General features: G+C 48.1%; 1 protein-coding gene across 1 annotated transcript in view; it reads right to left on the bottom strand.

Annotated features, from left to right (window-relative positions):
* Positions 1 to 22500, bottom strand: part of rbm26 (RNA binding motif protein 26) — a 35476-nt gene that overhangs the window by 6218 nt on the left and 6758 nt on the right. The window contains exons 7-17 of the mRNA XM_062998088.1: positions 19767 to 19982; positions 15365 to 15532; positions 15121 to 15255; positions 14515 to 14626; positions 12578 to 12761; positions 12215 to 12385; positions 2640 to 2750; positions 2145 to 2216; positions 1932 to 2054; positions 1770 to 1844; positions 1307 to 1486 (exon numbers count right to left, since the gene is read on the bottom strand). Of these exons, the coding sequence (XP_062854158.1) occupies positions 1307 to 1486; positions 1770 to 1844; positions 1932 to 2054; positions 2145 to 2216; positions 2640 to 2750; positions 12215 to 12385; positions 12578 to 12761; positions 14515 to 14626; positions 15121 to 15255; positions 15365 to 15532; positions 19767 to 19982 (1547 nt within the window). The remainder of the gene's footprint in view (positions 1 to 1306; positions 1487 to 1769; positions 1845 to 1931; positions 2055 to 2144; positions 2217 to 2639; positions 2751 to 12214; positions 12386 to 12577; positions 12762 to 14514; positions 14627 to 15120; positions 15256 to 15364; positions 15533 to 19766; positions 19983 to 22500) is intronic.

Here is a 22500-nt window from a genome sequence, read left to right as displayed (position 1 = left end):
GTGTGTGTGTGTGTGTGTGTACCTGAGCTTTACTCCTGATACAGGTGTGTGTGTGTGTGTGTGTGTGTGTACCTGAGCTTTACTCTTGATACAGGTGTGTGTCTGTGTGTGTGTGTGTGTGTACCTGAGCTTTACTCCTGATACAGGTGTGTGTGTGTGTGTGTGTGTGTGTACCTGAGCTTTACTCCTGATACAGGTGTGTGTGTGTGTGTGTGTGTGTGTGTACCTGAGCTTCACTCTTGATACAGGTGTGTGTGTGTGTGTGTGTGTGTGTGTACCTGAGCTTTACTCCTGATACAGGTGTGTGTGTGTGTGTGTGTGTGTGTGTACCTGAGCTTTACTCCTGATACAGGTGTGTGTGTGTGTGTGTGTGTACCTGAGCTTCACTCTTGATACAGGTGTGTGTGTGTGTGTGTGTGTGTACCTGAGCTTTACTCCTGATACAGGTGTGTGTGTGTGTGTGTGTGTGTGTGTGTGTACCTGAGCTTCACTCTTGATACAGGTGTGTGTGTGTGTGTGTGTGTACCTGAGCTTTACTCCTGATACAGGTGTGTGTGTGTGTGTGTGTGTGTGTGTGTACCTGAGCTTCACTCTTGATACAGGTGTGTGTGTGTGTGTGTGTGTGTGTGTACCTGAGCTTCACTCTTGATACAGGTGTGTGTGTGTGTGTGTGTACCTGAGCTTTACTCCTGATACAGGTGTGTGTGTGTGTGTGTGTGTGTGTACCTGAGCTTTGCTCTTGATACAGGTGTGTGTGTGTGTGTGTGTGTGTGTACCTGAGCTTTGCTCTTGATACAGGTGTGTGTGTGTGTGTGTGTGTGTACCTGAGCTTCACTCTTGATACAGGTGTGTGTGTGTGTGTGTGTACCTGAGCTTTACTCCTGATACAGGTGTGTGTGTGTGTGTGTGTGTGTGTGTGTGTGTGTACCTGAGCTTTACTCCTGATACAGGTGTGTGTGTGTGTGTGTGTACCTGAGCTTCACTCTTGATACAGGTGTGTGTGTGTGTGTGTGTGTGTGTGTGTGTGTGTACCTGAGCTTCACTCTTGATACAGGTGTGTGTGTGTGTGTGTGTGTGTGTGTGTGTACCTGAGCTTCACTCTTGATACAGGTGTGTGTGTGTGTGTGTGTACCTGAGCTTCACTCTTGATACAGGTGTGTGTGTGTGTGTGTGTACCTGAGCTTCACTCTTGATACAGGTGTGTGTGTGTGTGTGTGTGTGTGTGTGTGTGTGTGTGTGTGTGTACCTGAGCTTCACTCTTGATACAGGTGTGTGTGTGTGTGTGTGTGTGTGTGTGTGTGTGTACCTGAGCTTTACTCTTGATACAGGCGTGCGGAGGGTGGATTGGCAGCTGTGTGTGTGAGAGACACTTGATCTCCTGCTGCAGGTTGCTGATGCTGTTGGTGAGGGTGGTGAGCGTCTGCATCAGCTGAGCTTTATCCTCGGCTCTCATCAACCTGTTCTTCTCCAGCTTGGAGATGAGCAGCTACACACACACACACACACACACACACACACACACACACACACACACACACACACACACACACACACACACACACACACACACACACACAGTTCAGCCTGTATTAACACAGGAGTCCCACAGGGTTCCGTACTCGGTCCTCTCACGTTCTCAATGTACACCTGAATTTATGACCGTACTGTCTCGAGAGCATTTGTACCATCAGGCACAGATGTGGGATGAGAAAGCCTCTCAGTCCACATTCCAATTCATCCCAAAGGTGCACAGCGGGTTATAAACTCACCTTCTGAGTCTCGATGTGCTTCTCCAGAATCTCCTGCTTCTTCTTCCTCACGTCCTGCTGAAGCTTCAGCGCCTCCTGTTGGAAGACACATGAGCTGATCAGAGTAAAATCACCACGCTGGCGGGCGGCGCCACACACACAGAACCCGAGCGCTGGGCCGACCTGCTTCTTCTTCAGCGCCTCATCGGTGCCGGGCGCCTTGCCGACCGCCGCCACCTTCTGCCCGGGCGTAACGGCCGCCGGGTTGTAGAAGGTCTTGGTGAGTCCGGTGGACGTGGAGAAGACCTGCGGAGACGTAGAAAAGCGGTCAGCACGTCTCCCGAGTGCTGGCTAGACACGTAAAGCTCATGTAACACGTAACGACGGGATTCGAACCTTTCCTCCCGGAGCTGCGGGTTTAGAGAAGCCCAGGCGCTGCTTCACCGAGCGAGCTGCACTCTGAGACGACTGCAAACACACACACACACAAAACCTCATGTCTTCAATAACAGACGGGTCTGGACTGCAGGCAGGTCAATCTAGCACCTGTACTCTCTAACTATCAAGCATGTGTACCGTTGTGAGTGGAGTGTGTGTGTGTGTGTGTGTGTGTGTGTGAGAGAGTACCGCTGTGGACAGTGTGTGTGTGTGTGAGTGTGTGTGTGTGAGTGTACTGTTGTGGATGGAAATTAAAAACAGCATCTTCTGTAAACTAAGCACTATTCTGATGCTCCCGCTGTGGTTCGGTGGAGCTCTTGAACCTTAAAAATGCCTACCATTGTCATACTTCTTAGTTTTTTTGCTCCTCTGTAACTTTCTTAGCTAGAGTATAGTGTTCCTGTAGAACCTTTAAGGATGAAGGTGTGTATAATCATGATGAGGTGATGAAACCTGTGACGGTGACGTGGCGTCCTGCAGGGGCTCCGTGCTGCGGGAGGGTAACGGTCCGAGGCGATCCTTCACTGACTGTTTCAGACTGGTGGCTTCAGGCTGCTGTATGTTCTGATACACCAAAACACACACACACACACACACACACACACACACACACACACACACACACACTCATGACATTAACACACACTCATCACAATCCTACACACTCATCACAATCCTACACACTAGAGTGTGTGTGAGTGTGTGTGTGAGTGTACCAGTGTGGGTGGTGTGTGTGTGTGTGTGTGTGTGTACCAGTGTGGGTGGTGTGTGTGTGTGTGTGTGTGTGTACCAGTGTGTGTGTGTGTGTGTGTGTGTGAGTGTACCAGTGTGGGTGGTGTGTGTGTGTGTGTGTGTGTGAGTGTACCAGTGTGGGTGGTGTGTGTGTGAGTGTACCAGTGTGGGTGGTGTGTGTGTGTGTGTGTGTGTACCAGTGTGTGTGTGTGTGTGTGTGTGAGTGTACCAGTGTGGGTGGTGTGTGTGTGAGTGTACCAGTGTGGGTGGTGTGTGTGTGTGTGTGTGTGTACCAGTGTGTGTGTGTGTGTGTGTGAGTGTACCAGTGTGGGTGGTGTGTGTGTGAGTGTACCAGTGTGGGTGGTGTGTGTGTGTGTGTGTGTGTGTGTGTACCAGTGTGGGTGGTGTGTGTGTGAGTGTACCAGTGTGGGTGGAGTGTGTGTGTGTGTGTGTGAGTGTACCAGTGTGGGTGGTGTGTGTGTGAGTGTACCAGTGTGGGTGGAGTGTGTGTGTGTGTGTGTGTGTGTGTGTGTGTGTGTGTGTGTGTGTGTGTGTGTGTGTGTGTGATTGTGAGTGTACCAGTGTGGGTGGTGTGTGTGTGAGTGTACCAGTGTGGGTGGAGTGTGTGTGAGTGTGTGTGTGTGTGTGTACCAGTGTGTGTGTGTGTGTGTGTGTGTACCAGTGTGGGTGGTGTGTGTGTGAGTGTGTGTGTGTGTGTGTGTGTGTGTCTGAGTGTACCAGTGTGGGTGGTGTGTGTGTGTGTGTGTGAGTGTACCAGTGTGGGTGGAGTGTGTGTGTGTGTGTGTGTGTGTGTGTGTGTGTGTGTCTGAGTGTACCAGTGTGGGTGGTGTGTGTGTGTGTGTGAGTGTACCAGTGTGGGTGGTGTGAGTGTGGGTGGAGTGTGTGTGAGTGTACCAGTGTGGGTGGTGTGTGTGTGAGTGTACCAGTGTGGGTGGAGTGTGTGTGTGTGTGTGTGGGTGGAGTGTGTGTGAGTGTACCAGTGTGGGTGGAGTGTGTGTGAGTGTACCAGTGTGGGTGGAGTGTGTGTGAGTGTACCAGTGTGGGTGGAGTGTGTGTGAGTGTACCAGTGTGGGTGGTGTGTGTGTGTGTGTGTACCAGTGTGGGTGGAGTGTGTGTGAGTGTACCAGTGTGGGTGGAGTGTGTGTGAGTGTACCAGTGTGGGTGGTGTGTGTGTGAGTGTGTGTGAGTGTGGGTGGAGTGTGTGTGAGTGTGGGTGGAGTGTGTGTGAGTGTGTGTGTGTGTGAGTGTACCAGTGTGGGTGGTGTGTGTGTGAGTGTACCAGTGTGGGTGGAGTGTGTGTGAGTGTGGGTGGAGTGTGTGTGTGTGTACCAGTGTGGGTGGAGTGTGTGTGAGTGTGGGTGGAGTGTGTGTGAGTGTACCAGTGTGGGTGGAGTGTGTGTGAGTGTGGGTGGAGTGTGTGTGTGTGTGTGTGTGTGTGTGAGTGTACCAGTGTGGGTGGTGTGTGTGTGAGTGTACCAGTGTGGGTGGAGTGTGTGTGAGTGTGGGTGGAGTGTGTGTGTGTGTGTGTGTGTGTGTGAGTGTACCAGTGTGGGTGGTGTGTGTGTGAGTGTACCAGTGTGGGTGGTGTGTGTGTGAGTGTACCAGTGTGGGTGGAGTGTGTGTGAGTGTACCAGTGTGGGTGGTGTGTGTGTGAGTGTACCAGTGTGGGTGGTGTGTGTGTGAGTGTGGGTGGAGTGTGTGTGAGTGTACCAGTGTGGGTGGAGTGTGTGTGAGTGTGGGTGGAGTGTGTGTGAGTGTACCAGTGTGGGTGGTGTGTGTGTGAGTGTACCAGTGTGGGTGGAGTGTGTGTGTGTGTGGGTGGAGTGTGTGTGAGTGTACCAGTGTGGGTGGAGTGTGTGTGAGTGTACCAGTGTGTGTGTGTGTGTGTGTGTGTGTGTGGGTGTGTGGGTGGAGTGTGTGTGAGTGTACCAGTGTGGGTGGAGTGTGTGTGAGTGTGGGTGGAGTGTGTGTGAGTGTACCAGTGTGGGTGGAGTGTGTGTGAGTGTACCAGTGTGGGTGGTGTGTGTGTGAGTGTACCAGTGTGGGTGGAGTGTGTGTGAGTGTACCAGTGTGGGTGGTGTGTGTGTGAGTGTACCAGTGTGGGTGGTGTGTGTGTGAGTGTGGGTGGAGTGTGTGTGAGTGTACCAGTGTGGGTGGAGTGTGTGTGAGTGTGGGTGGAGTGTGTGTGAGTGTGTGTGAGTGTACCAGTGTGGGTGGTGTGTGTGTGAGTGTGGGTGGAGTGTGTGTGAGTGTACCAGTGTGGGTGGAGTGTGTGTGAGTGTACCAGTGTGGGTGGAGTGTGTGTGAGTGTACCAGTGTGGGTGGAGTGTGAGTGTGTGTGTGTACCAGTGTGGGTGGTGTGTGTGTGAGTGTACCAGTGTGGGTGGTGTGTGTGTGTGTGTGGGTGGAGTGTGTGTGAGTGTACCAGTGTGGGTGGAGTGTGTGTGAGTGTACCAGTGTGGGTGGTGTGTGTGTGAGTGTGGGTGGAGTGTGTGTGAGTGTACCAGTGTGGGTGGAGTGTGTGTGAGTGTACCAGTGTGGGTGGTGTGTGTGTGAGTGTACCAGTGTGGGTGGAGTGTGTGTGAGTGTACCAGTGTGGGTGGAGTGTGTGTGAGTGTACCAGTGTGGGTGGTGTGTGTGTGAGTGTGGGTGGAGTGTGTGTGAGTGTACCAGTGTGGGTGGAGTGTGTGTGAGTGTACCAGTGTGGGTGGAGTGTGTGTGAGTGTGGGTGGAGTGTGTGTGAGTGTGTGTGAGTGTACCAGTGTGGGTGGTGTGTGTGTGAGTGTGGGTGGAGTGTGTGTGAGTGTACCAGTGTGGGTGGAGTGTGTGTGAGTGTACCAGTGTGGGTGGAGTGTGTGTGAGTGTACCAGTGTGGGTGGAGTGTGAGTGTGTGTGTGTACCAGTGTGGGTGGTGTGTGTGTGAGTGTACCAGTGTGGGTGGTGTGTGTGTGAGTGTACCAGTGTGGGTGGTGTGTGTGTGAGTGTACCAGTGTGGGTGGTGTGTGTGTGAGTGTACCAGTGTGGGTGGAGTGTGTGTGAGTGTGGGTGGAGTGTGTGTGAGTGTACCAGTGTGGGTGGAGTGTGTGTGAGTGTACCAGTGTGGGTGGAGTGTGTGTGAGTGTACCAGTGTGGGTGGAGTGTGTGTGAGTGTACCAGTGTGGGTGGTGTGTGTGTGAGTGTGGGTGGAGTGTGTGTGAGTGTACCAGTGTGGGTGGAGTGTGTGTGAGTGTACCAGTGTGGGTGGAGTGTGTGTGAGTGTGGGTGGAGTGTGTGTGAGTGTACCAGTGTGGGTGGAGTGTGTGTGAGTGTACCAGTGTGGGTGGTGTGTGTGTGAGTGTACCAGTGTGGGTGGAGTGTGTGTGAGTGTACCAGTGTGGGTGGAGTGTGTGTGAGTGTACCAGTGTGGGTGGTGTGTGTGTGAGTGTACCAGTGTGGGTGGTGTGTGTGTGAGTGTGGGTGGAGTGTGTGTGAGTGTACCAGTGTGGGTGGAGTGTGTGTGAGTGTGGGTGGAGTGTGTGTGAGTGTGTGTGAGTGTACCAGTGTGGGTGGTGTGTGTGTGAGTGTGGGTGGAGTGTGTGTGAGTGTACCAGTGTGGGTGGAGTGTGTGTGAGTGTACCAGTGTGGGTGGAGTGTGTGTGAGTGTACCAGTGTGGGTGGAGTGTAAGTGTGTGTGTGTGTGTGTGTGTGTGAGTGTACCAGTGTGGGTGGTGTGTGTGTGAGTGTACCAGTGTGGGTGGAGTGTGTGTGAGTGTGGGTGGAGTGTGTGTGAGTGTACCAGTGTGGGTGGAGTGTGTGTGTGTGTGTGTGTGTGTGTGTGTGTGTGTGAGTGTACCAGTGTGGGTGGTGTGTGTGTGAGTGTACCAGTGTGGGTGGAGTGTGTGTGAGTGTACCAGTGTGGGTGGAGTGTGTGTGAGTGTGGGTGGAGTGTGTGTGAGTGTACCAGTGTGGGTGGAGTGTGTGTGAGTGTGGGTGGAGTGTGTGTGAGTGTGTGTGAGTGTACCAGTGTGGGTGGTGTGTGTGTGAGTGTGGGTGGAGTGTGTGTGAGTGTACCAGTGTGGGTGGAGTGTGTGTGAGTGTACCAGTGTGGGTGGAGTGTGTGTGTGTGTGTGTGTGTGTGTGTGTGTGTGTGTGTGTGTGAGTGTACCAGTGTGGGTGGTGTGTGTGTGAGTGTGGGTGGAGTGTGTGTGAGTGTACCAGTGTGGGTGGAGTGTGAGTGTGTGTGTGTACCAATGTGGGTGGTGTGTGTGTGAGTGTACCAACCAATGTGGGTGGTGTGTGTGTGAGTGTACCAGTGTGGGTGGAGTGTGTGTGTGAGAGTGTACCAGTGTGGGTGGTGTGTGTGTGAGTGTACCAGTGTGGGTGGTGTGTGTGTGTGAGTGTACCAGTGTGGGTGGTGTGTGTGTGAGTGTACCAGTGTGGGTGGTGTGTGTGTGAGTGTACCAGTGTGGGTGGTGTGTGTGTGAGTGTGGGTGGTGTGTGAGTGAGTGTACCAGTGTGGGTGGTGTGTGTGTGAGTGTACCAGTGTGGGTGGAGTGTGTGTGAGTGTACCAGTGTGGGTGGAGTGTGTGTGAGTGTGGGTGGAGTGTGTGTGAGTGTACCAGTGTGGGTGGAGTGTGTGTGAGTGTGGGTGGAGTGTGTGTGAGTGTGTGTGAGTGTACCAGTGTGGGTGGTGTGTGTGTGAGTGTGGGTGGAGTGTGTGTGAGTGTACCAGTGTGGGTGGAGTGTGTGTGAGTGTACCAGTGTGGGTGGAGTGTGTGTGTGTGTGTGTGTGTGTGTGTGTGTGTGTGTGTGAGTGTACCAGTGTGGGTGGTGTGTGTGTGAGTGTGGGTGGAGTGTGTGTGAGTGTACCAGTGTGGGTGGAGTGTGAGTGTGTGTGTGTACCAATGTGGGTGGTGTGTGTGTGAGTGTACCAACCAATGTGGGTGGTGTGTGTGTGAGTGTACCAGTGTGGGTGGAGTGTGTGTGTGAGAGTGTACCAGTGTGGGTGGTGTGTGTGTGAGTGTACCAGTGTGGGTGGTGTGTGTGTGAGTGTACCAGTGTGGGTGGTGTGTGTGTGAGTGTACCAGTGTGGGTGGTGTGTGTGTGAGTGTACCAGTGTGGGTGGTGTGTGTGTGAGTGTACCAGTGTGGGTGGTGTGTGTGTGAGTGTGGGTGGTGTGTGTGTGAGTGTACCAGTGTGGGTGGTGTGTGTGTGAGTGTGGGTGGTGTGTGTGTGAGTGTACCAGTGTGGGTGGTGTGTGTGTGAGTGTACCAGTGTGGGTGGTGTGTGTGTGAGTGTGGGTGGAGTGTGTGTGAGTGTACCAGTGTGGGTGGTGTGTGTGTGAGTGTACCAGTGTGGGTGGTGTGTGTGTGAGTGTACCAGTGTGGGTGGTGTGTGTGTGAGTGTACCAGTGTGGGTGGTGTGTGTGTGAGTGTGGGTGGTGTGTGTGTGAGTGTACCAGTGTGGGTGGTGTGTGTGTGAGTGTACCAGTGTGGGTGGTGTGTGTGTGAGTGTACCAGTGTGGGTGGTGTGTGTGTGAGTGTACCAGTGTGGGTGGTGTGTGTGTGAGTGTGGGTGGTGTGTGTGTGAGTGTACCAGTGTGGGTGGTGTGTGTGTGAGTGTGGGTGGTGTGTGTGTGAGTGTACCAGTGTGGGTGGAGTGTGTGTGAGTGTACCAGTGTGGGTGGTGTGTGTGTGAGTGTACCAGTGTGGGTGGTGTGTGTGTGAGTGTACCAGTGTGGGTGGTGTGTGTGTGAGTGTGGGTGGTGTGTGTGTGAGTGTACCAGTGTGGGTGGTGTGTGTGTGTGAGTGTACCAGTGTGGGTGGTGTGTGAGTGTGAGTGTGTGTGTGTGAGTGTACCAGTGTAGGTGGTGTGTGTGTGAGTGTACCAGTGTGGGTGGTGTGTGAGTGTGAGTGTACCAGTGTGGGTGGTGTGTGAGTGTGAGTGTACCAGTGTAGGTGGTGTGTGAGTGAGTGTACCAGTGTGGGTGGTGTGTGAGTGAGTGTACCAGTGTGGGTGGAGTGTGTGTGAGTGTACCAGTGTAGGTGGAGTGTGTGTGAGTGTACCAGTGTGGGTGGAGTGTGTGTGAGTGTACCAGTGTGGGTGGTGTGTGAGTGTGAGTGTGTGTGTGTGAGTGTACCAGTGTGGGTGGAGTGTGTGTGAGTGTACCAGTGTGGGTGGTGTGTGTGTGAGTGTACCAGTGTGGGTGGAGTGTGTGTGAGTGTACCAGTGTGGGTGGTGTGTGTGTGTGTGAGTGTGTGTGTGTGAGTGTACCAGTGTGGGTGGAGTGTGTGTGAGTGTACCAGTGTGTGTGAGTGTGTGTGAGTGTACCAGTGTGGGTGGAGTGAGTGTGTGTGTGTGTGTGTGTGTGTGTGTGTGTGAGTGTACCAGTGTGGGTGGAGTGTGTGTGTGTGTGTGTGAGTGTACCAGTGTGGGTGGTGTGTGTGTGAGTGTACCAGTGTGGGTGGTGTGTGAGTGTGAGTGTGTGTGTGTGAGTGTACCAGTGTGGGTGGAGTGTGTGTGAGTGTACCAGTGTGTGTGAGTGTGTGTGAGTGTACCAGTGTGGGTGGAGTGTGTGTGTGTGTGTGTGTGTGTGTGTGTGTGAGTGTACCAGTGTGGGTGGAGTGTGTGTGTGTGTGTGTGTGTGAGTGTACCAGTGTGGGTGGTGTGTGTGTGAGTGTACCAGTGTGGGTGGTGTGTGTGTGAGTGTGGGTGGTGTGTGTGTGAGTGTACCAGTGTGGGTGGTGTGTGTGTGAGTGTGGGTGGTGTGTGTGTGTGAGTGTACCAGTGTGGGTGGTGTGTGTGTGAGTGTACCAGTGTGGGTGGTGTGTGTGTGAGTGTGGGTGGTGTGTGTGTGAGTGTACCAGTGTGGGTGGTGTGTGTGTGAGTGTGGGTGGTGTGTGTGTGAGTGTACCAGTGTGGGTGGAGTGTGTGTGAGTGTACCAGTGTGGGTGGTGTGTGTGTGAGTGTACCAGTGTGGGTGGTGTGTGTGTGAGTGTACCAGTGTGGGTGGTGTGTGTGTGAGTGTGGGTGGTGTGTGTGTGAGTGTACCAGTGTAGGTGGTGTGTGTGTGAGTGTACCAGTGTGGGTGGTGTGTGAGTGAGTGTACCAGTGTGGGTGGTGTGTGAGTGAGTGTACCAGTGTGGGTGGAGTGTGTGTGAGTGTACCAGTGTAGGTGGAGTGTGTGTGAGTGTACCAGTGTGGGTGGAGTGTGTGTGTGTGTGTGTGTGTGTGTGAGTGTACCAGTGTGGGTGGTGTGTGAGTGTGTGTGTGAGTGTACCAGTGTGGGTGGAGTGTGTGTGTGTGTGTGTGTGTGTGTGAGTGTACCAGTGTGGGTGGTGTGTGAGTGTGTGTGTGAGTGTACCAGTGTGGGTGGAGTGTGTGTGAGTGTACCAGTGTGGGTGGTGTGTGTGTGTGTGTGTGTACCAGTGTGGGTGGAGTGTGTGTGTGTGAGTGTACCAGTGTGGGTGGAGTGTGTGTGAGTGTACCAGTGTGTGTGAGTGTGTGTGAGTGTACCAGTGTGGGTGGAGTGTGTGTGTGTGAGTGTGTGTGTGTGTGTGTGTGTGAGTGTACCAGTGTGGGTGGAGTGTGTGTGAGTGTACCAGTGTGGGTGGTGTGTGTGTGAGTGTACCAGTGTGGGTGGAGTGTGTGTGAGTGTACCAGTGTGGGTGGTGTGTGAGTGTGAGTGTGTGTGTGTGAGTGTACCAGTGTGGGTGGAGTGTGTGTGAGTGTACCAGTGTGTGTGAGTGTGTGTGAGTGTACCAGTGTGGGTGGAGTGTGTGTGTGTGTGTGTGTGTGTGTGTGTGTGTGTGAGTGTACCAGTGTGGGTGGAGTGTGTGTGTGTGTGTGTGAGTGTACCAGTGTGGGTGGTGTGTGTGTGAGTGTACCAGTGTGGGTGGTGTGTGTGTGAGTGTACCAGTGTGGGTGGTGTGTGAGTGTGAGTGTGTGTGTGTGAGTGTACCAGTGTGGGTGGAGTGTGTGTGAGTGTACCAGTGTGGGTGGTGTGTGAGTGTGAGTGTGTGTGTGTGAGTGTACCAGTGTGGGTGGAGTGTGTGTGAGTGTACCAGTGTGTGTGAGTGTGTGTGAGTGTGTGTGAGTGTACCAGTGTGGGTGGAGTGTGTGTGTGTGTGTGTGTGTGTGTGTGTGTGTGTGTGAGTGTACCAGTGTGGGTGGAGTGTGTGTGTGTGTGTGTGTGAGTGTACCAGTGTGGGTGGTGTGTGTGTGTGAGTGTACCAGTGTGGGTGGAGTGTGTGTGTGTGTGAGTGTACCAGTGTGGGTGGAGTGTGTGTGTGTGTGAGTGTACCAGTGTGGGTGGTGTGTGTGTGAGTGTACCAGTGTGGGTGGTGTGTGTGTGAGTGTACCAGTGTGGGTGGTGTGTGTGTGAGTGTACCAGTGTGGGTGGAGTGTGTGTGAGTGTGGGTGGTGTGTGTGTGAGTGTACCAGTGTGGGTGGAGTGTGTGTGAGTGTGGGTGGAGTGTGTGTGAGTGTACCAGTGTGGGTGGTGTGTGTGTGAGTGTGGGTGGAGTGTGTGTGAGTGTACCAGTGTGGGTGGAGTGTGTGTGAGTGTGGGTGGAGTGTGTGTGAGTGTACCAGTGTGGGTGGTGTGTGTGTGAGTGTACCAGTGTGGGTGGTGTGTGTGTGAGTGTGGGTGGTGTGTGTGTGAGTGTACCAGTGTGGGTGGAGTGTGTGTGAGTGTGGGTGGAGTGTGTGTGAGTGTACCAGTGTGGGTGGTGTGTGTGTGAGTGTGGGTGGAGTGTGTGTGAGTGTACCAGTGTGGGTGGAGTGTGTGTGTGTGTGAGTGTACCAGTGTGGGTGGTGTGTGTGTGAGTGTACCAGTGTGGGTGGAGTGTGTGTGAGTGTGGGTGGAGTGTGTGTGAGTGTACCAGTGTGGGTGGTGTGTGTGTGAGTGTGGGTGGAGTGTGTGTGAGTGTACCAGTGTGGGTGGAGTGTGTGTGAGTGTGGGTGGAGTGTGTGTGAGTGTACCAGTGTGGGTGGTGTGTGTGTGAGTGTGGGTGGAGTGTGTGTGAGTGTACCAGTGTGGGTGGAGTGTGTGTGAGTGTGGGTGGAGTGTGTGTGAGTGTACCAGTGTGGGTGGTGTGTGTGTGAGTGTACCAGTGTGGGTGGTGTGTGTGTGAGTGTGGGTGGTGTGTGTGTGAGTGTACCAGTGTGGGTGGAGTGTGTGTGAGTGTGGGTGGAGTGTGTGTGAGTGTACCAGTGTGGGTGGTGTGTGTGTGAGTGTGGGTGGAGTGTGTGTGAGTGTACCAGTGTGGGTGGAGTGTGTGTGTGTGTGAGTGTACCAGTGTGGGTGGTGTGTGTGTGAGTGTGATGGTCGTCTCCTGGTCTCGGTGCCAGTACACTCTGATGAAGCGGTTGTTGAGGACGGCCTCGGTGCTCTGTATAGCGCGCCTCGCTTCCTCCGGGGTCTCGAACTGGATCAGGGCGCTCTGGGGGTCCTTATTATAGGCCACCTACACACACACACACACACACACACACACACACACACACACACACACACACACACACACACACACACACACACACACGAGAAGCTTAGAACCTACTATAAAGAAGTGAGTTAGTGAACCTGTCAGTTACGGGTGTGGTTAAGACACCTGAGCTGCTTGGTTAGGAGGCGTGTCCGTATACTTTTGGCTCACCTGCAGGTTGACGATTTTGCCGAACTTGCTGAAGTGCTGGTTGAGCTTGCTGATGCTGTTGAGCTCGGCTGGGACGTGCGTGACGGAGAGCTTGGTGTTGGGCAGCGGTGGAGGAACCTTCTTCTGGTATCCGTGATGGTTCATCCTGCTGTAGTTCGGCCTGGAACCAGGAGTGAAGCCTAAACTAGAACCAAAATACAGCGAAACATCAAACATCAGGAGCGCCCGTGTAATCTGCTCCGACCCGGCGAGACATCTGAAGGGTTCCCGTGGTATCTGGTACCAGGACGTTACCAGCGGCTGGTTTATCTAACGTAGGTTGTGAGCTGGATCATGGGCTGAGCGATTTTGCAAAAAAAAAAAAAAAAAAAAAATCTCGATTATTTTAAAATTACACCCGATTGTCGATTACGATTTTTTTTTGTTCTTGTATAATGCAATTAAAATAAGACTCAAATTTATTTTTTTGCATTGTAATTAAAGGCTGCAGAAGTGCAAAAATAGTAACAGCACCACCTATAATAATCCTTTTATAACAATAACGATAACGATCTAAATGATCTATATCTAAGAATAGCTCACAAACAACTTTTATTTTAAATAATGTTCAGCAGAACCTCCTTACATTAGGAAAAAAACTACAAAAAGTTATTTACAGGTTTCTTTACAGGAACACGAGCCTGTACTGTGCTGTTTCCACCACTGAGTGAGTCTGTACCAGTATCTACACTGGGGGGGGGGGGGGGGGGCATCAAGTGATCACTCAGCTCAGCTTTGATTTTGTCCTCTTGTGATTTGGGGGGTGGATACAACATTTTAAACATGTAAGGATGTGTAATGTGTCATTTTAGTCCCATAAAACCTTCAAACTGTATAACCACTATTATGTGTCGTAGAATGATTCGATTCTATTGAACTGCACCTTTAAGCCAAAATAAAGGAACCGATTCGCGCATTTGGGAGTCATTACATACATACGGCTCTTTAAGAGGAACCGAGACAAAAGATCCGACTCCCTATCTCAGAATTCACTGCAGCAGTTTCCCAGACGCGATTTCTTTACTCAGTAACGGATGTGATTTAAAATGTAGCGGATTACAATTCTTAATACAAAACTTACTTAAGTAAAAGTAAAATTACAGGCTGTAAAATCGACTTTAAAAAGTACAAGTACACAAAAAGACCGACTCAATTACAGTAACGCGAGTAAATGTAATTTGTTACTTTCCAGCCTATTCTGATCGCTCTCATCGGCTCCGTATCGTGATTCAGTTCGGCCGTGTCTGATTCAGTGAATCTTAATGAAACTCTTCTGTTTGTGTCTCGTTTTGCCGATCGTGTTTGAGCTCCTTATTACTGAATCTGTTAGCGTGTATAATCCTTGTTATCTTCCGTTTACTGTTTTGGTTTCCGCTGGTCTTGGTTTTAATATGAAACGTTCCCCGATTTATATTCCGCGAGCGTCTGCTCAGTTTCTGCCTCGTGACATGTTGGTGTTTTAATTAAAATATAAAGTATGTAAACAATCGCGACTGTCACATTTCTAACATCGGGTGAAAACGTTCATGCGAATTAACCGAGTTAATGGTGAAAATGGCCCAGCACTAACTACAGAGTATCCTGATCCATTCCTGATCTGATAGGTGCTTTGATGGTGGACAGGAGATGCATGGGCACTCTGACTGGCACAGATGGGTTGGATGTGCTGTGTGATCTTTGGTTGGCTCGCCTGTGACGCCCCCCTGCTGACGATCCGGTCCTGATCAAAGTCCCCCAGGTCTATGTGTTGATCAGATCTGCTGCGTTTAACACGTGAACTACGAGGAACCTCCATCAGATCAACATCTACCTAACAGACGCCGATGTGCAGGTTTCGGGGCGTGGCCCTGACGCTCTGGTCGGATCGGTGTGTATACGAGTGAAGGTAAACGACTTACTTATCAAACCAGGGTCTTTTGGGAAGGACTCCCCCGTCGTGAGGCCCCGCCCCTCTCTTCCTGGAGTCCGAATCCAAAACGATCCGAGCGTTATTGCTGTTCGGCGGTTTGTCTGATGAGATGAGACACAAATATTAAATATTATACAAATAAATTAAATGCAAATAATAAGAATGGAAAAGTTACAGGGTTCCCATAATAAGCAGGCGAGTCGGTAACAGGTGAGGGAATCATGATCGGGTATAAAAGGATCCACCAAAGGGTCAGTCTTGTACAAGCAATGATGGGGCGTGGCTCACCACCGTGTTCCAAACTTAATGAGAGAAATCTCTCACCATCTACTGTACATAATATAGCGAACGGATTCATGACATCTGGAGAGAGCTGAGAAGCCGTCATGCTACCGTGATAAATACAGCCACGTGAGCTTGGGGGGCATTTCAGAAAACCGTCGTCACTTAACACAGGCCACCGCGGCAGCATGAAGGCTGTACATCAATTCTATACACAAACACCAGCTTGAGCTCATCTCAGATGGACCATAAGACAGTGGACACGTCTGCTATGGTCAGATTTTCTGTTTGAACATGGCAGGATTAGGTTTACCTCGCGGGGGAAGATCCGGTTCTCCCATGGTCAGGCCGATGAGGTTGGGTCTCTGTACGTGAACCCGGGGTCTGTACGGAGGTCGAGAGGTCATGCTGGGAGCTTCTGGGTTATACATGTCCGACTCAAACGAATCTACACACACATACACACACACACACGTCCAGATACTTTTGATCATGTAGAGTAAATAACTAGAGTACATTTCCGCCTACATGCAGTTCCCTGAGCCGCTTTATATTACCTGAGGGGTACCGGGGCGGGGGCTGGGCGAGCGGGGGGCGAACCCCCGGCGTGACCAGGTGAAGAGGAGGATGAGGAAGGAGCGGCCGAGAGGAGGACACGATGGAGGGGACGGAGCCGGTCATGGAGTTTGGAGGAGGGTCCAGTGCCGGGAGGGGTGGAGGAGGACCTACACAAAAACATGCTGGAGTTTCATTCATCTAGACAGCGCTCAGTTATCCTGAATACATGAGTGGGTGAGTGAATATAAAAGTAGGTGGATAAATGAATGAGTGAGTAAACAAAAGAGTATGTGAATGGATGAGTGTGTGTGTGTGTGTGTGTGAGAAATTGAGTGAATATGAGTATGTGAATTAATGACTGAGTGAGTGAGGGAATGAATAAATGAATGAGTGAGTGAATATAAGAGTACGTCAATGAGTGAGTGAGTGAGTGAATGAATCAGTAAGTGAGTGAATATGAGAGTATGTGAATGCATGAATGAGTGAATATGAGAGTAGGTGGATGAATAAATGAGTAAGTGAGTGTATGTGAATGAATGAGTGAGTGAATATAAGAGTACGTGAATGAGTGAGTGAGTGAATGCATGAATGAGTGAATATGAGAGTATGTGAATGAATCAGTGAGTGAATATGAGAGTATGTGAATGCATGAATGAGTGAATATAAGAGTAGGTGGATGAATAAATGAGTGAGTGAGTGTATGTGAATGAATGAATGAGTGAATGAGTGAATGTGTGTGTGTGTGAGAAATTGAGTGAATATGAGTATGTGAATTAATGAATGAGTGAGTGAGGGAATGAATAAATGAATGAGTGAGTGAATATAAGAGTACGTGAATGAGTGAGTGAATGAGTAAGTGAGGGAATTAATAAATGAATGAAGGAATGAATAAATGAATGAGTGAGTGAATATAAGAGTACGTGAATGAGTGAGTGAGTGAATGAATCAGTAAGTGAGTGAATATGAGAGTATGTGAATGCATGAATGAGTGAATATGAGAGTAGGTGGATGAATAAATGAGTAAGTGAGTGTATGTGAATGCATGAATGAGTGAATATGAGAGTATGTGAATGAATCAGTGAGTGAATATGAGAGTATGTGAAAGCATGAATGAGTGAATATAAGAGTAGGTGGATGAATAAATGAGTAAGTGAGTGTATGTGAATGAATGAATGAGTGAGTGAATATAAGAGTACGTGAATGAGTGAGTGAATATAAGAGTATGTGAATGAGTGAGTGAGTGAATGCATGAATGAGTGAATATGAGAGTATGTGAATGAATCAGTAAGTGAGTGAATATGAGAGTATGTGAATGCATGAATGAGTGAATATGAGAGTATGTGAATGAATCAGTAAGTGAGTGAATATGAGAGTATGTGAATGCATGAATGAGTGAATATGAGAGTATGTGAATGAATCAGTAAGTGAGTGAATATGAGAGTATGTGAATGCATGAATGAGTGAGTGAATATGAGAGTATGTGAATGCATGAATGAGTGCGCGAGTGAATATAAGAGTAGGTGGATGAATAAATGAGTAAGTGAGTGTATGTGAATGAATGAATGAATGAAGAAATGAGAATGGGAAGGAATGAATGAATGAATGAGAGAGAATGTGAGTGAGTGAATATGAGACTACATGAATAAATGAATGAGTATGTGAGTGGGTGAATTAGTGAGTGAGCGTGTGAGTGAATTTGAAAGTAGGTGGATAAATAATTGAGTGAGTATAAGTGCATGTGAATGAATGAATGAGTATGTGAATGAGTGAACATGAGAGTACATGAATAAATAAGTATGTAAGTGAGTGAGTGAATATGAGTGTGAATGAGTGAATATATGTGAGTGGGTGAATGAGTGAGTGAGTGAATATAAAAGTAGGTGGATGAATGAATGAGTGAGTATGAGAGGATGTGAATAAATGAGTATGTAAGTGAGAGTGAGTGAATACGAATGTGAATGAGTGAATATATGTGAGTGGGTGAATGAGTGAGTGAGTGAATATAAAAGTAGGTGGATGAATGAATGAGTGAGTATGAGAGGATGTGAATAAATGAGTATGTAAGTGAGAGTGAGTGAATATGAATGTGAATGAGTGAATATATGTGAGTGGGTGAATGAGTGAGTGAGTGATTGAATATAAAAGTAGGTGGATGAATGAATGAGTGAGTATGAGAGGATGTGAATAAATGAGTATGTAAGTGAGAGTGAGTGAATATGAATGTGAATGAGTGAATATATGTGAGTGGGTGAATGAGTGAGTGAGTGATTGAATATAAAAGTAGGTGGATGAATGAATGAGTGAGTATGAGAGGATGTGAATAAATGAGTATGTAAGTGAGAGTGAGTGAATACGAATGTGAATGAGTGAATATATGTGAGTGGGTGAATGAGTGAGTGAGTGAATATAAAAGTAGGTGGATGAATGAATGAGTGAGTATGAGAGGATGTGAATAAATGAGTATGTAAGTGAGAGTGAGTGAATACGAATGTGAATGAGTGAATATATGTGAGTGGGTGAATGAGTGAGTGAGTGATTGAATATAAAAGTAGGTGGATGAATGAATGAGTGAGTATGAGAGGATGTGAATAAATGAGTATGTAAGTGAGTGTGAGTGAATACGAATGTGAATGAGTGAATATATGTGAGTGGGTGAATGAGTGAGTGAGTGATTGAATATAAAAGTAGGTGGATGAATGAATGAGTGAGTATGAGAGGATGTGAATAAATGAGTATGTAAGTGAGAGTGAGTGAATACGAATGTGAATGAGTGAATATATGTGAGTGGGTGAATGAGTGAGTGAGTGATTGAATATAAAAGTAGGTGGATGAATGAATGAGTGAGTATGAGAGGATGTGAATAAATGAGTATGTAAGTGAGTGTGAGTGAATACGAATGTGAATGAGTGAATATATGTGAGTGGGTGAATGAGTGAGTGAGTGATTGAATATAAAAGTAGGTGGATGAATGAATGAGTGAGTATGAGAGGATGTGAATAAATGAGTATGTAAGTGAGAGTGAGTGAATACGAATGTGAATGAGTGAATATATGTGAGTGGGTGAATGAGTGAGTGAGTGATTGAATATAAAAGTAGGTGGATGAATGAATGAGTGAGTATGAGAGGATGTGAATAAATGAGTATGTAAGTGAGTGTGAATATGAGTGTGAATGAGTGAATATATGTGAGTGGGTGAATGAGTGAGTGAATATGAGTGTGAATGAGTGAATATATGTGAGTGGGTGAATGAGTGAGTGAGTGAATATAAAAGTAGGTGGATGAATGAATGAGTGAGTATGAGAGGATGTGAATAAATGAGTATGTAAGTGAGAGTGAGTGAATACGAATGTGAATGAGTGAATATATGTGAGTGGGTGAATGAGTGAGTGAGTGATTGAATATAAAAGTAGGTGGATGAATGAATGAGTGAGTATGAGAGGATGTGAATAAATGAGTATGTAAGTGAGTGTGAGTGAATACGAATGTGAATGAGTGAATATATGTGAGTGGGTGAATGAGTGAGTGAGTGATTGAATATAAAAGTAGGTGGATGAATGAATGAGTGAGTATGAGAGGATGTGAATAAATGAGTATGTAAGTGAGAGTGAGTGAATACGAATGTGAATGAGTGAATATATGTGAGTGGGTGAATGAGTGAGTGAGTGATTGAATATAAAAGTAGGTGGATGAATGAATGAGTGAGTATGAGAGGATGTGAATAAATGAGTATGTAAGTGAGTGTGAGTGAATACGAATGTGAATGAGTGAATATATGTGAGTGGGTGAATGAGTGAGTGAGTGATTGAATATAAAAGTAGGTGGATGAATGAATGAGTGAGTATGAGAGGATGTGAATAAATGAGTATGTAAGTGAGAGTGAGTGAATACGAATGTGAATGAGTGAATATATGTGAGTGGGTGAATGAGTGAGTGAGTGATTGAATATAAAAGTAGGTGGATGAATGAATGAGTGAGTATGAGAGGATGTGAATAAATGAGTATGTAAGTGAGTGTGAATATGAGTGTGAATGAGTGAATATATGTGAGTGGGTGAATGAGTGAGTGAATATGAGTGTGAATGAGTGAATATATGTGAGTGGGTGAATGAGTGAGTGAGTGAATATAAAAGTAGGTGGATGAATGAATGAGTGAGTATGAGAGGATGTGAATAAATGAGTATGTAAGTGAGAGTGAGTGAATACGAATGTGAATGAGTGAATATATGTGAGTGGGTGAATGAGTGAGTGAGTGATTGAATATAAAAGTAGGTGGATGAATGAATGAGTGAGTATGAGAGGATGTGAATAAATGAGTATGTAAGTGAGTGTGAATATGAGTGTGAATGAGTGAATATATGTGAGTGTGTGTGTGTGTGTGTGTGTGTGTGTGTGTGTTAGTTACCTGCTACAGGTGGAAGGGAACCCGGTGGTCCGGGGGGTCGGAGGTTGACCGGCGGGGGTGGGAGGAGTGAGGGTGGGGGTGGCAGTCTCGGAGGGGGTGGACCGTCCACACCTGGAGGAGGGAAGGGGAGGATGCTGGGTAGGTTGGCCTCCACCACCACCGGGTCGCTGCCGTGGTCGAAGGGGCACATGTCACCCCGCATGCAGAGCCCCTTCTCTGTGGGGAGGAGGAGAGGAGCGTCAGAACGTTTACACTCCGCTACACCCCTCATAACGTCCACCCGCCAGCGGAGAGCCGCACGGATTCATGATGCTAACCAGCATAAACTAGTGCGCTACACTGCGCCCCTACTCAACCAGCGCGAGAGTCACCGGAGTGCACCGGGAATTTGGGTATGTCCTAGCTACTTTAGCATTAGTGCTAGCTACATTAGCATTAGTCCTTAGTGCTAGCTACTTTAGCTTTAGTGCTGGCTACATTAGCTTTAGTCCTTAGTGCTAGCTACATTAGCTTTAGTGCTGGCTACATTAGCTTTAGTCCTTAGTGCTAGCTACATTAGCTTTAGTGCTGGCTACATTAGCTTTAGTCCTTAGTGCTAGCTACATTAGCTTTAGTGCTGGCTACATTAGCTTTAGTCCTTAGTGCTGGCTACTTTAGCATTAGTGCTGGCTACATTAGCTTTAGTCCTTAGTGCTAACTACATTAGCTTTAGTGCTGGCTACATTAGCTTTAGTCCTTAGTGCTAGCTACATTAGCTTTAGTCCTTAGTGCTAGCTACATTAGCTTTAGTCCTTAGTGCTAGCTACATTAGCTTTAGTGCTAGCTACATTAGCTTTAGTGCTAGCTACATTAGCTTTAGTCCTTAGTGCTAACTACATTAGCTTTAGTCCTTAGTGCTAGCTACATTAGCTTTAGTGCTAGCTACATTAGCTTTAGTGCTAGCTACATTAGCTTTAGTGCTAGCTACATTAGCTTTAGTCCTTAGTGCTAGCTACATTAGCTTTAGTCCTTAGTGGTAGCTACATTAGCTTTAGTGCTAGCTACATTAGCTTTAGTGCTAGCTACATTAGCTTTAGTGCTTAGTGCTAGCTACATTAGCCTTAGTGCTAGCTACATTAGCCTTAGTGCTAGCTACATTAGCTTTAGTGCTAACTACATTAGCTTTAGTCCTTAGTGCTAACTACATTAGCTTTAGTCCTCAGTGCTACCTACATTAGCTTTAGTCCTCAGTGCTACCTACATTAGCTTTAGTCCTCAGTGCTACCTACATTAGCTTTAGTGCTAGCTACATTAGCTTTAGTGCTGGCAACATTAGCATTAGTGCTGGCTACATTAGCTTTAGTGCTAGCTACATTAGCTTTAGTGCTAGCTACATTAGCTTTAGTCCTTAGTGCTAACTACATTAGCTTTAGTCCTTAGTGCTAGCTACATTAGCTTTAGTGCTAGCTACATTAGCTTTAGTGCTAGCTACATTAGCTTTAGTCCTTAGTGCTAGCTACATTAGCTTTAGTCCTTAGTGCTAGCTACATTAGCTTTAGTGCTAGCTACATTAGCTTTAGTGCTAGCTACATTAGCTTTAGTGCTAGCTACATTAGCTTTAGTCCTTAGTGCTAACTACATTAGCTTTAGTCCTTAGTGCTAGCTACATTAGCTTTAGTGCTAGCTACATTAGTTTCTGTGATAGCAACAATAGCATTACTGCTAACATTAGTGATAGGTACATTTACATCAGCGTTAGCTACAGTAGCATTAGTGCTAGCTATATTAGCTGCAATAGCTTTAGCGCTGGCAACATTAGTATTGCAGACCTGCCAACCTTGAAAGAATGTTATGAGCACAACCCCCCTAACCCCCCCCCCCCCCCCCCCCCAACAGTATTGTGGTCATTATAATAATAGAACACAGATTACTGTAGAACACAGTTACTTCTTTACACTGTTTTTGCTTGCTGCTTGTTGCATGTAGCCCAAGTTACTCCATAAGCATGTACTTGTAAACCAGTACTTTTGGACAGTTACTGCAACCACACCACACACCCGACATTGCATTGAAAATAAACTATAGTACAAGAGGTATAAGCCCATGCAAACTCCTTACACCTGAGAATTTTCTCAGAAATTAAAGTAAACTGAAGACATTCTTTGTAAATAAATAAATAAATAAAAACATTAAAATTGTAAGGATACAGGGAAACGTGATGGTTACCATTGCAACACACATATTGAATAGATGAACCTTGTAACCTTGACGAGTGGTTAACAACACCGTTAAATCTTAATTTGACCTTTTCGATGTTATCGGCTCTACGGGCGAAAGGGGATTACCATTTCAACAATATATTTTACATCGTTGATCAAATCTGATAAAAACCTCATGAACGGTTTGTAGCGTCTTTCTCAATAATGCACAAAAAACGCGATTTTTCGGCTCGTTACGGCTCCTGCGCCTGCGCACAACTCCACAGCGAGGGGGGGTTCGCCACTAGCACGCTGACCCCCCCACTCCGCTCGCGGCACAAGCAGCAAGCTGATTGGCTCTTTTTGTTGAAGGGCGGGACTTTAACCTTAAACGGACGCCATGATTGGCGTTGTGAGAAATCGCGTTCATACTGCAGTCCGTGGCGGGTCTCATCATTAATACGGTCTCGGACTGAAGCGCGAGGCGGGGCGGGGCGGTCGGGTGAAAATGAAGCGCTCCGATTGGCCGAAAGCACTCCGCTTACGCGCAGATCTCT

This window comes from Trichomycterus rosablanca, chromosome 6, assembly GCF_030014385.1.
Source record: "Trichomycterus rosablanca isolate fTriRos1 chromosome 6, fTriRos1.hap1, whole genome shotgun sequence".
Taxonomy (NCBI): Eukaryota; Metazoa; Chordata; class Actinopteri; order Siluriformes; family Trichomycteridae; genus Trichomycterus; species Trichomycterus rosablanca.
This window is presented reverse-complemented; position numbering and strand designations above follow the sequence as displayed.